General features: G+C 36.7%; 1 protein-coding gene across 17 annotated transcripts; it reads right to left on the reverse strand.

The window, feature by feature from the left end:
• Positions 1 to 6,323: 6,323 nt before the first annotated feature.
• Positions 6,324 to 11,390, reverse strand: LOC121767594. Of its 17 annotated transcripts, none has more exons than XR_006043143.1 (11): positions 11,156 to 11,390; positions 10,707 to 10,860; positions 10,581 to 10,627; positions 9,382 to 10,506; positions 9,176 to 9,304; positions 8,667 to 8,943; positions 8,456 to 8,528; positions 8,052 to 8,117; positions 7,371 to 7,445; positions 7,130 to 7,286; positions 6,324 to 6,852 (listed from the first exon to the last, which is right to left on the reverse strand). XR_006043143.1 is itself a non-coding variant. In XM_042163900.1 (7 exons), the coding sequence occupies exons 3-7, from the start codon at positions 8,291 to 8,293 to the stop codon at positions 6,838 to 6,840; spliced, it is 408 nt and encodes a 135-aa protein (XP_042019834.1). In that variant the 5' UTR covers positions 8,294 to 8,331; positions 8,456 to 8,528; positions 8,667 to 9,162; the 3' UTR covers positions 6,324 to 6,837. The 17 variants fall into 17 exon arrangements, 2 of the variants coding, with proteins under 2 accessions (XP_042019834.1, XP_042019833.1); XR_006043152.1 differs by lacking the exon at positions 11,156 to 11,390 and having other exon boundaries at positions 8,667 to 8,706; positions 8,814 to 8,890; positions 10,707 to 11,081; XR_006043150.1 differs by lacking the exon at positions 11,156 to 11,390 and having other exon boundaries at positions 8,667 to 8,706; positions 8,814 to 8,943; positions 10,707 to 11,081.
• Between the last annotated feature and the right edge of the window lie 2,388 nt (positions 11,391 to 13,778).

Consider the following 13,778-nt stretch of genomic DNA (forward strand, 5'->3'; position numbering starts at 1 on the left):
GGCAGAGAAAATAAAAGCAGTGGCGAGAAAATTACAACACTTAGCGAAAATAAGAACATTCGGAAATAAAAACAGAGCAACAACTTGCATGAGCATGCCTAAGATTAGAGAGCAAAAGAGACTAAGTTAAAAGACTAAGGAAAATAAACTAAGTGTTATCACCTAAAGGAAGCTAGAAACTAGGATTGTGACCTTAAAAAGTAGCTAAACTAATTAAGTCTTAAAAGCTAAACTAAATCACATGTAAGTGGAGGTTGAGTGCAGAGGTTAACTAAGCTAAAAGGGCTGCCAAAAGTGAAATGAAAGCATGTACTTGTTGTCTCCCAGCTTCTATTACCCAAGGTGTAAAACCATTGGATAAAATATTACAACTAATGGTCCTTTCACTTAACTTCTAAAACCTGATATCTCTCCTAAATCCACACCATAAGGCACGAAAATATGGAGGACCAAAAGAGTAGATGGCTGCTACATAACTAACCAAGCAAGAGAAACACCAAATCATCAATTAAACTACCTAAACATGCATTGAAAACATCAAATGAAAAGCTGAAAACTAAAGCACTTAAACATGATGAAAGAAGCTTCAAGAACACTTAAACATGGTGAAAAGAAAATGCTTGAGAAATTGATTTTCAAAGCTTGAAAGAAGTTTTAACTAAACAAGAACATAACCAACACTAGAACTAAACAACAAGCTAAAACCGAAATTCAAACAAGAGCTAAACTTAAAGCACATTAAACACAAACACTTAGAGAAATTACTACTTGAAATGAGCTTTTAAAACAAGAACAACAACAATAACTAAGAGTGAGATTTATGCAAAAGAACTACAAAGTTAAGAACAAGCAACTAGAGAAAATAAACACTACAACTAAATTACTACTACTTCAACCCATGGTGAACAAAGATCTTGGCAGCCTTGAAGTTGAAATCTCTCTTCTTAAGGAAGAGAGAAATATTCCTAGAGAGAGAAATAAAACTAAACTAAAGTAAAGCTAAGTGGTAAAGTGGTTAGTGTTGTTGGCAAGTTAAGTACTTTTAATACATATATCCAATAAAAGATATTTCCCCTTCTTTTTTGCTCCCCAAGGGCTGATATGGGCGTGTGTAGCAAGTGGGACATATCCTTGATAAGTGTGTGGAAGTGGCTTTAGTCATTTTCCCGTCAGGTTCAAACTGGCCAGTTCTACAGCTTGGGCAGTTTGGGTCTTCTTTGCCTTCTTCCTTCACTTTCTTCCATTCTTTGTCTTTTTGCCCTATTTCTTGCATGTTTTCCTCTTTGTGCCTTCATTAAGTAGCTTCCGAACTTAATGATCCATTCCCTGCCAAAATAGCATCTTCTCATGCAAATACTCAACTAATAAGTACGAAAAGTGATCAAATCCGAGTGACGAAAACTAGCCTATCAAACCTCCTCACACTTGGATCATACTTGTCCCAAGTATGTGGTTGGACTTTTCACTCAATTGCTAGTTTAAGTCACTCCACTCTACTTTCTACACACACACACTAAATTAAACAAACACAAGACACAAACACATTTACAAGTAAAAAACACACAACTAATCAAGAAACACACGAAAGACAAACCAAGCAAGTTGTATGAAAAGCGTAATGATACCCCCAAGAGCCAAGCTCAAAACAGATTTCTACAACACAATTTTTGAAACATAATTTTCTTTATCGAACAATGTGGTTCCAACCGTCGGTCTCATCAAGATAATTAAGCACATATCACAAGCAAAAGATTCAATCCCTGACCCTCTCAAAATGTAAGGACAATTCTCTCAATAATAATGACGAAGATGCAATCAAGGAGATATCACTTTATCACATGTAGCTCAAGAGGGTCTTGCACGGGATGTAATGGGGCTTGGGACCATTTAAATATTGTCGGTTAGATCCTAGGGGTCCTAAGCTAGTGAGTGTAGTACAACAAAAAACATGTGCTTTTTCTCCAAAGGGATACTTAGAAACACCAAAACACAATCACCTACAATCAAACCAAAACTAGAGATGCACTTCACTTTCTTCTTCTTCTTCTTCTTTTTCTTCTTTTTTCTTTTTCTTCTTCGATCAACATCTACCTTCCCACACATTCCTTGTCATTTTATCTTTGTTTTGGCTTCCTTCATCTTTTTCCTTCTTTTTCTGTTTTCTGTTCTTTTTTTTTTCTTTTTCTTCTCTTTTTTTTCCTTTTTCTTCTTTTTTTTGGTAGCCACTGTATCTTTTTCTTTTTTTTCTTGGTGGGAGGCGATAGATTTTTTTTTGAATTTTTACAATCAACATCTCTTTACCAAAATGTGGTGATCATGTAGGAGCAACTAAGCACATTTATTTTGCACAAGAGGGAAACCATTTTCTAACTTAAAATGAAATGTAGGCTCAAGGTTTCAAAGTGGCAACTAGGGATAGCTATTTTTGGTTGATGTAATCACAAAGAATAAGGCTCAAATTGGCTTTTCCTAGTGCCCTCTATCTATGCCATAGTGACCAAGCGATATCAACTATCATGCAATGCAATGTCATTCCACGCTCGAAAACAAGTAGAAAGTGTTCTACTTTGAGGCTTTGAACTTTACCATTTATGGGTTTTTATGCAAGTGATAGTGCTTCACATTTCCATCGTACTCAACTTCATTCAATCAAAACCACAAGTTCTTGAATAGATTTTTCAAAACAAAGCAAGTCATGATTTTTTTTGCTACGATTCAATAGGGGGATCATTACCAAATCATGCATCAAGGCTTGGAAAAAAGATAAAACACAACTCTTTACAAAAACAAAACAACACTAACACGACCGAACAACAAAACAAACCCCCTCCTCACACTTAGACCTTGCTTGCCCTCAAGCAAGTTTGGTTAAAATGTTGGAAAGGAAACACATCACATAAAACTTAGAAAACCAAGAACAACACACAAGAATCCCACCTCCTCACACTTGGGCATTGCTTGCTCTAGAGCAAGTAGACCAAGTGTTTAGAGAGAGATTACTAACAACACAAAACATTCACAAAGGCCGGCAAGGCCACAATTACAAAAATTGCAAAGCAAACCCATACATCACACATATATACAACAACTAAAAGAGAGGGTTGGATAGAAATCACCTCCCCCGCACAAAGCGGGGGGTATGGGCTGATGTGGCAGGTGGTGGTGGAGGTGTCGCAACTGCCTCCTTGGGTTTCGATTCCAAGCTCATGTGTCGGCTTCACGGCTCCTCCAGTTTTGGCCACTTTATCCACTAGGGCATTCAGACTGCCCTGTTCAACAAACTGGGCAGGATACATGTGTTCTTCCAAAAAATCGTCATCAAATCTTGCTTTCCAATCCTTCCAAGTAGAAGCATTCAACTTCCTTTTAGGATCCCTGTAGAGTTTGGAACCCTTCTCTGAACTCATGTAAAACATGCAAACATCGGGGATTATACTCACGATGTCGTCGGCCGAAGTCCAACCGATCACCTCCTTATACCTCTTCAAAGCTTTGATTGTCTTGCCTTCTCGACTCTTGTCTAGGCTACTGATCGTGGTAATGGTTTCATTTTCATCCAAATATGTGAGTTTGGAAGGAAATACGTTTGGCTCCAATTTAGGTGGATGCATCTCCAACGTTAGCAACTCTTCTTCCACTCTTGGACTGGGCAGTTCATTCTGACTAGGCAGTTCCTTAGGATCGAAGAGTTTACATCTCTCGGGTGGGTTTGTGTGATCCCTCATTTTGCACCAAGTCATTATTTCAGCCTCTATCTCCTCATCACCAAGCCCTTGAGTAATGAACAACTTGCATTCACTAAATTCTTTGAGCTCAACTTTTTCTTCAATGGAGGGCAATGGATACATATCTTGCAAAAACTCGGCATCAAGAAAGTCGGGACCTTTCAACTCTTTGATCAACTTTTCACCTTGGCCATCTTCCATATCACTATTAATGATGATTGGAAGAGTGTCATTTTCTCCTAAGTAGACATACTTGAGGTTAGTAGGCAGCGGCTTCAATTCCAATTTTGGAGGCCGAACTTCCGACGGCACCAATTCCTCTTCTGCCCTCAGACTGGGCAGGTGGCACTGACTGGGCAGTTCGTCTGGATTGGGCAGGTTACTGGCAGATTTTGCACCCTCCAATTTGTTGCACCACTTCATGATGGCCGCCTCTGGTCTCAATTGCATGGGTGTAGGCCCATTGGGTTGAATGATGACATTCTCTTCAATCTCCTCATCGCTATCCTCTTCATCTTCAAACCAAGCAATCACCTGACTTGGGCAGTGTGTTGGACTGGGCAATCTGAGCCCCTGATCCAATGATTCACCCAGTCCGTTGTTTGAGTTATTGTTGAATGAAGCTTTCAACTCTTTCCCCGACCTAATGGTGATATGATCAAGATTCTCCTCTCTTGGTGGTTGCACTTGAGCCGGAATTCCTCTACCATTCCCACGCATATCATTGATGTAAGTCGCCAATTGTGTCATTTGGCGTGCAAGATGATCAAGACTAATCATTTGCTCATATTGTTCGTCATGCATCTCATGCACCACGTTGTAATTGGTTTGCAAATTGTTTTGCATGAGTTGTTGGGAAGTGATTAGATCCACCATCATATCTTCTAAGCACATGGGCGGCATTGACGAATGATTTGATTGATATTGGCCGAATTCTTGTGGCTGGAAACACGGAGGGAATTCTTCTTGATCGGGAGGCCAACAAACATGATTTTCGTCTGACCCTTGGAAAGCTTGGTGGTGTACTTGTGGTGGTGGATCTTGATATTGTTGGTTCGGGTTGGTCCATTCAAAATAGGAGTAATCATCCCATCCATGATCGTAAGGATCTGTGAAATGATCCATGATTTCCCTTTAATGGCGCACCGCTCTTGTCATTGCCGCTTGAATTGGTTTCCTCTTCGGTTCACTCCGAACCTTCTGACTCTTCAAACTGGACAGTCTGGTGAACTGGGCAAGTACATGGACTGCCCAGGCCAGAAAGCCTAGCTTCAGCTTGTTTTGTCAAACGTGAGTCCTTGTGCAACCTCTTCGTCGTTTTCTCGATTTCAATATCGATCAGCAGCCTTGGAGAAGAGGACCTGCTCATAAACTAAAAATAAAATAAAATAAGAGAAAAAACAAGTCAAAAACTATATACAATAAGTGTAGAAAAACATAACAAGACAACAACACCGTTCCCCGGCAACGGCGCCATTTGAAAGGACGGGATTTTGCACGCGTGTTGTAGGCGCGTGTCCCTTCCTATTCAACAATATTTAAAAGTTCCCACTTTCCAAAATACTATTAATTAGCATATGGTAAGTTAGGGTGTCGAACCCACGAGGAACGGTAGCATCCGTTATGTATTTCCACACTTAGAAAGGTTTTGGCGATGCCGCCACGCTCTAAATTAGGGTGGGAACTAAACTACGAAATGCAAATAAAACTTAAGCTAAGATTGGGAACTAAAAGTGAAAATAACATGCAAGTAAAAGAAAGCATTTAAACTGGAACGCAGACTGGGCAAGTTGATAAACTGGGCAGTTTGGCAGAGAAAATAAAAGCAGTTGCGAGAAAATTACAACACTTAGCGAAAATAAGAACATTCGGAAATAAAAACAGAGCAACAACTTGCATGAGCATGCCTAAGATTAGAGAGCAAAAGAGACTAAGTTAAAAGACTAAGGAAAATAAACTAAGTGTTATCACCTAAAGGAAGCTAGAAACTAGGATTGTGACCTTAAAAAGTAGCTAAACTAATTAAGTCTTAAAAGCTAAACTAAATCACATGTAAGTGGAGGTTGAGTGCAGAGGTTAACTAAGCTAAAAGGGCTGCCAAAAGTGAAATGAAAGCATGTACTTGTTGTCTCCCAGCTTCTATTACCCAAGGTGTAAAACCATTGGATAAAAGATTACAACTAATGGTCCTTTCACTTAACTTCTAAAACCTGATATCTCTCCTAAATCCACACCATAAGGCACGAAAATATGGAGGACCAAAAGAGTAGATGGCTGCTACATAACTAACCAAGCAAGAGAAACACCAAATCATCAATTAAACTACCTAAACATGCATTGAAAACATCAAATGAAAAGCTGAAAACTAAAGCACTTAAACATGATGAAAGAAGCTTCAAGAACACTTAAACATGGTGAAAAGAAAATGCTTGAGAAACTGATTTTCAAAGCTTGAAAGAAGTTTTAACTAAACAAGAACATAACCAACACTAGAACTAAACAACAAGCTAAAACCGAAATTCAAACAAGAGCTAAACTTAAAGCACATTAAACACAAACAGTTAGAGAAATTACTACTTGAAATGAGCTTTTAAAACAAGAACAACAACAATAACTAAGAGTGAGATTTATGCAAAAGAACTACAAAGTTAAGAACAAGCAACTAGAGAAAATAAACACTACAACTAAATTACTACTACTTCAACCCATGGTGAACAAAGATCTTGGCAGCCTTGAAGTTGAAATCTCTCTTCTTAAGGAAGAGAGAAATATTCCTAGGGAGAGAAATAAAACTAAACTAAAGTAAAGCTAAGTGGTTAGTGTTGTTGGCAAGTTAAGTACTTTTAATACATATATCCAATAAAAGATATTTCCCCTTCTTTTTTGCTCCCCAAGGGCTGATATGGGCGTGTGTATCAAGTGGGACATATCCTTGATAAGTGTGTGGAAGTGGCTTTAGTCATTTTCCCGTCAGGTTCAAACTGGCCAGTTCTACAGCTTGGGCAGTTTGGGTCTTCTTTGCCTTCTTCCTTCACTTTCTTCCATTCTTTGTCTTTTTGCCCTATTTCTTGCATGTTTTCCTCTTTGTGCCTTCATTAAGTAGCTTCCGAACTTAATGATCCATTCCCTGCCAAAATAGCATCTTCTCATGCAAATACTCAACTAATAAGTACGAAAAGTGATCAAATCCGAGTGACGAAAACTAGCCTATGACTCAATTATCAAGAAAGCATGTTCCAGTCCCACCAAGGCAGGATAAGAAATGTTGTGTGTATCCCAAGACAAAAATAGAGACGAGAATAATGCTGAAATTCTTATTTTCACATGAGGTGAACTTGAGTTTCAAACACCTGCAATCTGAAGAAAAAAAGAAATATTGTAAAGAAAAAACCTGTGAGCCTTACCTTGAAGCTTGCAAACGTGGAACAGTGAAAACTGTGGAACCCATGCTTCGATGCCACATTGTGATAGTTTCCTGTAACTGTAAGTGGGATATCATGTGCTGCCCTCTCTAAACTGAGTAACCACATTGTCCCATCCTCCATGGCTCCATAAACACATCTAGAAGCAGAACAAAAAGGTTGACAACTCATATATATAATAAAAAGAGAGTTAGGATTAGCTCCAGGGATGGTTAGCCTATACCTTGGATCTGGAAGCCAGTCCAAACCAAAAGTGGTGCCCAGAAAAGGATTAACCCACAACGGACAAAAGGGATCACTGGAATAAAAGTAGGAAGAAACAAAATTCATCAATGATGAAAGCAGTTGTATACTGCTTTACATGTTCTTCGAAGAAGACAAATAATATTTTCACAACTCTATTGAAGTTTCCCTCACCAATATGATCATTAAGGTGATCATATAGAGTAAATTACACTATAAATCCCAACTACTTTGGTTTCCACAATAATGTCACTATAGATAATTACAATTAAATGCTCAAACAAACAAACATGTCCTGAAATTCAAATTCCAGTCACTGAAACATGCGGTCGCTCATTGGTTGTTCAGGTGTAACAAAAATTGTTGCCATTTTGGTAAAATAAATAAACAAATTTATGGAGGGTCACACATGAACAGGAGAACTACATTGTTTTGTCATTTATATTTTTCTTCTTCAACACAATATCTCAGTCCTAAGCAACTGGCATCTAAGCACGTCATTTTTTTTTAATTCTGAAATTTGAATTTCAGGAGCCACGTTAGTTTGTATAAAGTTCATGCAATTATCTCATGACACTTTCTTCAAAACGGGAATACTTTAGAAGTTAAAAGGTAGTAAAACATTAATCAAAATGTAGTCGTTTGGCAGAATCATGCTTACCATATGTCCCAAAACTTAAAGCCTTTACTTCCCGCAGTGATAATTATATTTGCACCCTCGTGATTACTGCAAATTTTATACACAACCATTTAAGAGATAATTGAAGAGTGTATTCATTTATCGCAAAGTGATCCTGAGACTGCATACTATGAGAATGAAGTTCCAGTAGAGTGAATTAACCATCGTGACAAAAAAGTGCGTGCTTGTTGGAATGAATATGGAAAGAAATTCAACTTTTGCATATCCTGGGAAGTTATTATAGTCAATTAACTACAGAAAACTGAAACAAAAGAAAATAACTCAATATCAGCCAGGAATCCCAAAAGCAGCCAACTAATAGTGAGGATAAAGATGGGGCTTAACAGGAAATAAGAGGGGATATAAACTCATGTACTGTGACTAACCTTTGGATTGGTGCCCAAGCCAGTGCTCTAATAGGACCTGTGTCTGCATTGATGTAAACCAAAGGTCTGCACTCTGAAGAAAATAAGACAGCCACAACAACTATACTCAAAAAGTGTTTCGCAGACAAGATATAATCAGAAAACAAAGGCTATGAAAGCCAACATACATGCAAACATGCATCAAAAGAATGAATGGACTCAACTTCACTACCTGTTAATGAATCACTGACAGAGAACTTCCATATTCCGACCTACATTTATATTTGAAAGAATGTGTTTACAGGCCTAAGAAGCGGGTAAAAGTAGCCAAAGGAAAACTATATACTTTGCAGGAAACATTAGGAAAAAAAGTAATTACTGTTGTTGGTCTTGTTTTTCATCATTATGAGATTGACAAGGACATAAAGAAATTTACAATTCCATCATGACACCCTGCTGAAATCATATCGTGGGGAGATGACACAGACCACTCGACCGTTAGAGGAATGCTATTACCAAAGGAGTGGCAAGTAAAAAGTCAGAATCAAAAAGTAATTACACAGTCCAAATTCAAACATCAAGTAGTTAAAGAAAAGCGAGTGATGGAAAGCATCGAATTGCCAATTCATAATATTTTGAAACAGCACTGTCTATGTCAGTTGTACAGGAATTTACTCCGAGAGAAGAATCGGAGTATTAGTCCAGGACTGATTCCATCAAGAGTATCTACTGCTAAATTACCTTTGCCTATCACCACACTTCAACACCGAAGATCTAAAAACTGACTGCAATTTGATGGGGCAAGGATCAATATGCTTCTGGGAAGTAGGATACACGTGTTTCACAGCACGAGGCAAAGGGGCCTCCCACCTGCATGCCACATTCAGCATTTGAATAAACATTGCAGAAAATACCACATTAGATGATCACTTAAGGATAAATCTTACACTTCCAGAACACCACTTCCAAGTAATACAGCAAGATAACCCCATTATATTTCTGGATTCAGAGAAACAAGCACTGGCTGGCCGCCACTTTATATCCCACACAACCTTTCCGTTGTGAGCTAAACACATGACCATTCTAGGCAATGCAACATCAACTGGAATGGGATCCACAGAAGAACTAATCGAAGTTATATTGTTATCTGGCCTCGTAGAATCTAAACTGAAACTTTCTAATGTTAGTGGATCCACAAGAGGTGGTTCTCCTTGCTGACAATGCCTGAGAATGTGCAAGCTGTTACTGTGAATCTTGTTTCCTTGTACTGCCTTCCGTACCGTTTATTTCCTCTTCCTTTAGGACCAGTTAGGAAAAGATGTCCTTCACAGTCTTGACAATGCCACGATATCCTTGTACTGGTATTTCCAGAAGTTCATTCAGAAGAATTTATTCCAGATGAGCCCATTGGGTATTCAATGGAAAGAGGTTGAACATGCTGGTTATCAGAATCTATCTTCTCCACAGTGTCACCAAGAAGAGGCTTCTTTCTTGGCCTTCCTCTTGGCCTTTGAACCAGAGTTAGGTCTTTAGGTTTGCCTGGTGTTTTTTTCTTCACTTGAGAAGGTACATCCTTCTCATAGATAGTCAAGAAACAACAAATCTGGATTACTCCTCTTCCAGTTAGAGAAGCGCCAATCTTATGAATGAGGAATCAGGAGGATGTGCAGTAACAGCGATAAACTACTGAATCAAAGTTTAGAAGGAAAGAAATCACGAACAGTATCAGTAATATGTTTGTTGTAAACAATGTACTGAGATGCCATAAACACGATATCCAGAGTAAAGAGCATTGAACCAAGTTCTAAGTCGGATAGTGCTTTCCATCACATTAAAGTACATTAGTTTGTGCCAGTTCTTCCAAGTAAATCTATTCAGTTTTTTCCTTTTTTCTGTGGTTACAAGTTAAAGTTTTCTTAAAGCATGTGAAGGAAATACAAAGAACAGACGCAAGCAAAAGCTTTGTGCATAATAATACCTCAGACTTAATGGAATTCTCAGGATTTCGATCGACTCCAGAGCGCCAGTCTAATGCCCAGACTGCACCACCGACATGCATTACAAAATCTTTGCTGAAAGATTATAAGAAATCAATAGTAACTAAACAGATTATAATATCACTCGAGCTAATTCCAAGATAGCTTACATAGGTTCCACTTCCACACCAACTTCACTAACATTCCGAATCTCTTTCTGCAGAATTGAAAACAGACAACTCAACATGAAGAACGTTCACCAAAAATATGAAAAGAAGAAAAAAAAAAACTAGTACCTGAGGAATCACTGCAGCTGAAAATTGAGGTAAGGTTACCTCGCCTATAACATCTTTCTTCTCCGAATTATGCTGACGAGCAAATCTCACAGTTCGCGGCTTATAATTAAAATCTCTCCAATGCCTCCAATGCAATTTCCGTAGTCACCAACCACTAACAATATAATAAGGAGAATCCCGCTAATCATTGAACACAAAAGAAACTAGAAACACTCTATACCTCAAGAAATTTATAGAATTGGATAAGCGCCTAGTCTCCGCTGTTGGAGATTGGTGCCCCTTCACGGCGGAAGTCATGCATAAACAAATAAATCATGCATACATATCTATTTGACTGATTATGGAATCAATTAACCCATGTTAAATAATCAATTGCATTCTAGAACGCACATAAATTCATGCTTAAGGAAATTAAACCCCAATTCATGAATTCTACGGTTTAGAATTACCGATCTGATTCTCCAAATAATCGTCGATGGCTTGCGCTACGATTTAGAATTACCGATCTGATTATCCAAAGAATCATCGATTTGCTTGCGCCTTCTCACGTGAAACTCACCGATCTGATTCTCCAAAGAATCGTCGATTGCTTGCGCCTTCTCTCACGTGAAACTCAGAATCTGACCTTTAGTGGGCAAATCTTGTCAGAATAAAAAATGGCTTGATTAGAAAGAAGACCGGAATGTGAAGAGTTGAAGAAACCGTCAGGGAACGAAATTAATGAATAAAACACACTATTAATCTCCTTTTATATATAGTTATTATGATCCAGATTAGGGATCATGGAAGTTGGACGTGGGCCAAACCTGTTGGACGTTTACTAATTAAATTGAGCATCAATTTAATACAAGTCCAAACAGAATATTATTATCATCCGCTATAGTATAATAATATTGACTTCCTGTCCAATCCCAAATTACGAGTAATCCGGATTTTACCTCTTTAATTTTATTATTTCCCGTGTTTAAGATATAAATATCCATTAATTAATTTAAGTCTACTATTTGACTTTAATTAATTAATATCTTTTTCCAAGAGTTGTCTAGTTCAAAATCTTTATTTATTATTCTGGAATAAATTCTAACCAGCCAAGTTTCAGAATAATAAAACATTTTTTTAACACCTCTTTAGGATATTATCAAACTGGACTCACCCAGCACACGATTCATTGCAATAACAATACTAGTACCTCTAGACATTGATCATCAGTACCCAAGATATCAGGATTCTTGGATTGCGAAAAATCTGCACCTATTGATAAATCAAAGTAGTGCATAATCAATATCGTATGCTCAATGTTATATCAACAATGATTAAGAAATAACAATCACTGATACCTCGTCTTTCAGTAAATAGCAAGAAAGACTTATCTCAATTGTTAGATCCTTCAGTGCTATACCACACTGGTGTCGTTTATTTCCTAAGGTAAGGAAACATGCAGACTGACAATGCAACCTTTCACGATAGGTAGCCAAAGCCTATCTAGGTTGTGAAATTCTATTTCTCTTATACAAGGAACCGACTGCGTCACCTTTTGTGAACATCGTTCACGACCAGTCTACTATGCAGAAGAATTAGACTTGTTTGCTTCTATACATTTAAATGCTTGAGAAACATCTTATAAATGCACAAACAAACACCAATGCGATAAAATTACTTCTTCTCGCCTTGGGTTAAAAGTGAATTGTAGAATATATTGTATACATGCAATTCTATCCGTGCAATATGCTCGAAATATGCTTTTCAGTATACCAATACTAACACAAAAAAAACTAGAAATACTCTGATACCTCAAGAAATTTATAGAATTGGATAAGCGCCTAGTCTCCGCTTCACTAACGTCGCGATAATATTAGAAACATTCTTCTAGTTTAAACAATTTACTATTAAGAAGTCTAATCTTATGAACTTGCTATTTCGTAGGATTATTGCTCCCACTAAGGTGGGTAGCGATAATATTAGAAACTGCTTCATATATAGACCAATTTATGGAGACCATATACAACGCACTATTGTAATTATAACTTAGTCATTTTAAACATGATTTTTGCATAATTATCACATAAGTAGATAAGGCAGATAATCCACTTAAAACATATTAACACCAAATAAACAGATAAATCCATTTAGTTCATGGCAATTAATCACACTGGATAATTATTGAAATTATTTAATAAATCAAGGGAGATTTAATTAAATAATTAATTCTTATCTTATCTAAAATAGGAATTTCGGATTTGATAAGATTTATCTTGGATAATGATTATCCAAATTAATTTAGGATTTATCTAGATAGAGTTGAATCTATCTAAACCCTTTTAGGATTATTTTAGATTCATAAGAATAAAATCAAATCCTAAATTCAAGATAAAACTTATCTTGAATTATCATTATCTAAATCATACCAGGATATTTCAGGATAGAAACAAATCTTTCCAAATCCATAAGATGAAGATAAAATCCAACCATTCTAAGATTTAAGGAAATCTTAGATTATTTAGAATATGAATCTAGGATATATCAGCTCTATTTGGATTTATTCTAGATAAAATTATTTTTATCAAAATCCTATTAGATAAAGATTATATTATATTATCTTTATCCAAATCAATCTAGGATATTTTCTAAATAGAAATAAATCTATTTATATCCATAAGGTTAGGATAATCTAGAATTAATGTTAATTTAATTCAACTAGGATTTATCTAGATATAACTAAATCTGTCTTAAATCCAAAAAGATAATTACAATACTGGATTAAATTATCTAAATATTTTAAGATAGATGTAAATCTATCAATATCTATAAGATAGAGATAAATTTAATAGGGTGTGATCCGTTGCTAACTTTTCTTAAATCGCTAACTCATCAACGCAATGTATTAAAAATATCAATACAATGATACTGAAATGTCAATATAAACTTAAGTTGATATTTTAATGCATTATGTTGACATTAATATTTTAATGTCAACACAAATATATGTTGACATTTTAATGTGATCGTATTGACATTTTAAATATACTGCATTGATGAGTTAGCAAGTTAGCAATTTAAAAGAAGTTAGCATTT

This window comes from Salvia splendens, chromosome 15, assembly GCF_004379255.2.
Source record: "Salvia splendens isolate huo1 chromosome 15, SspV2, whole genome shotgun sequence".
NCBI lineage: Eukaryota > Viridiplantae > Streptophyta > Magnoliopsida > Lamiales > Lamiaceae > Salvia > Salvia splendens.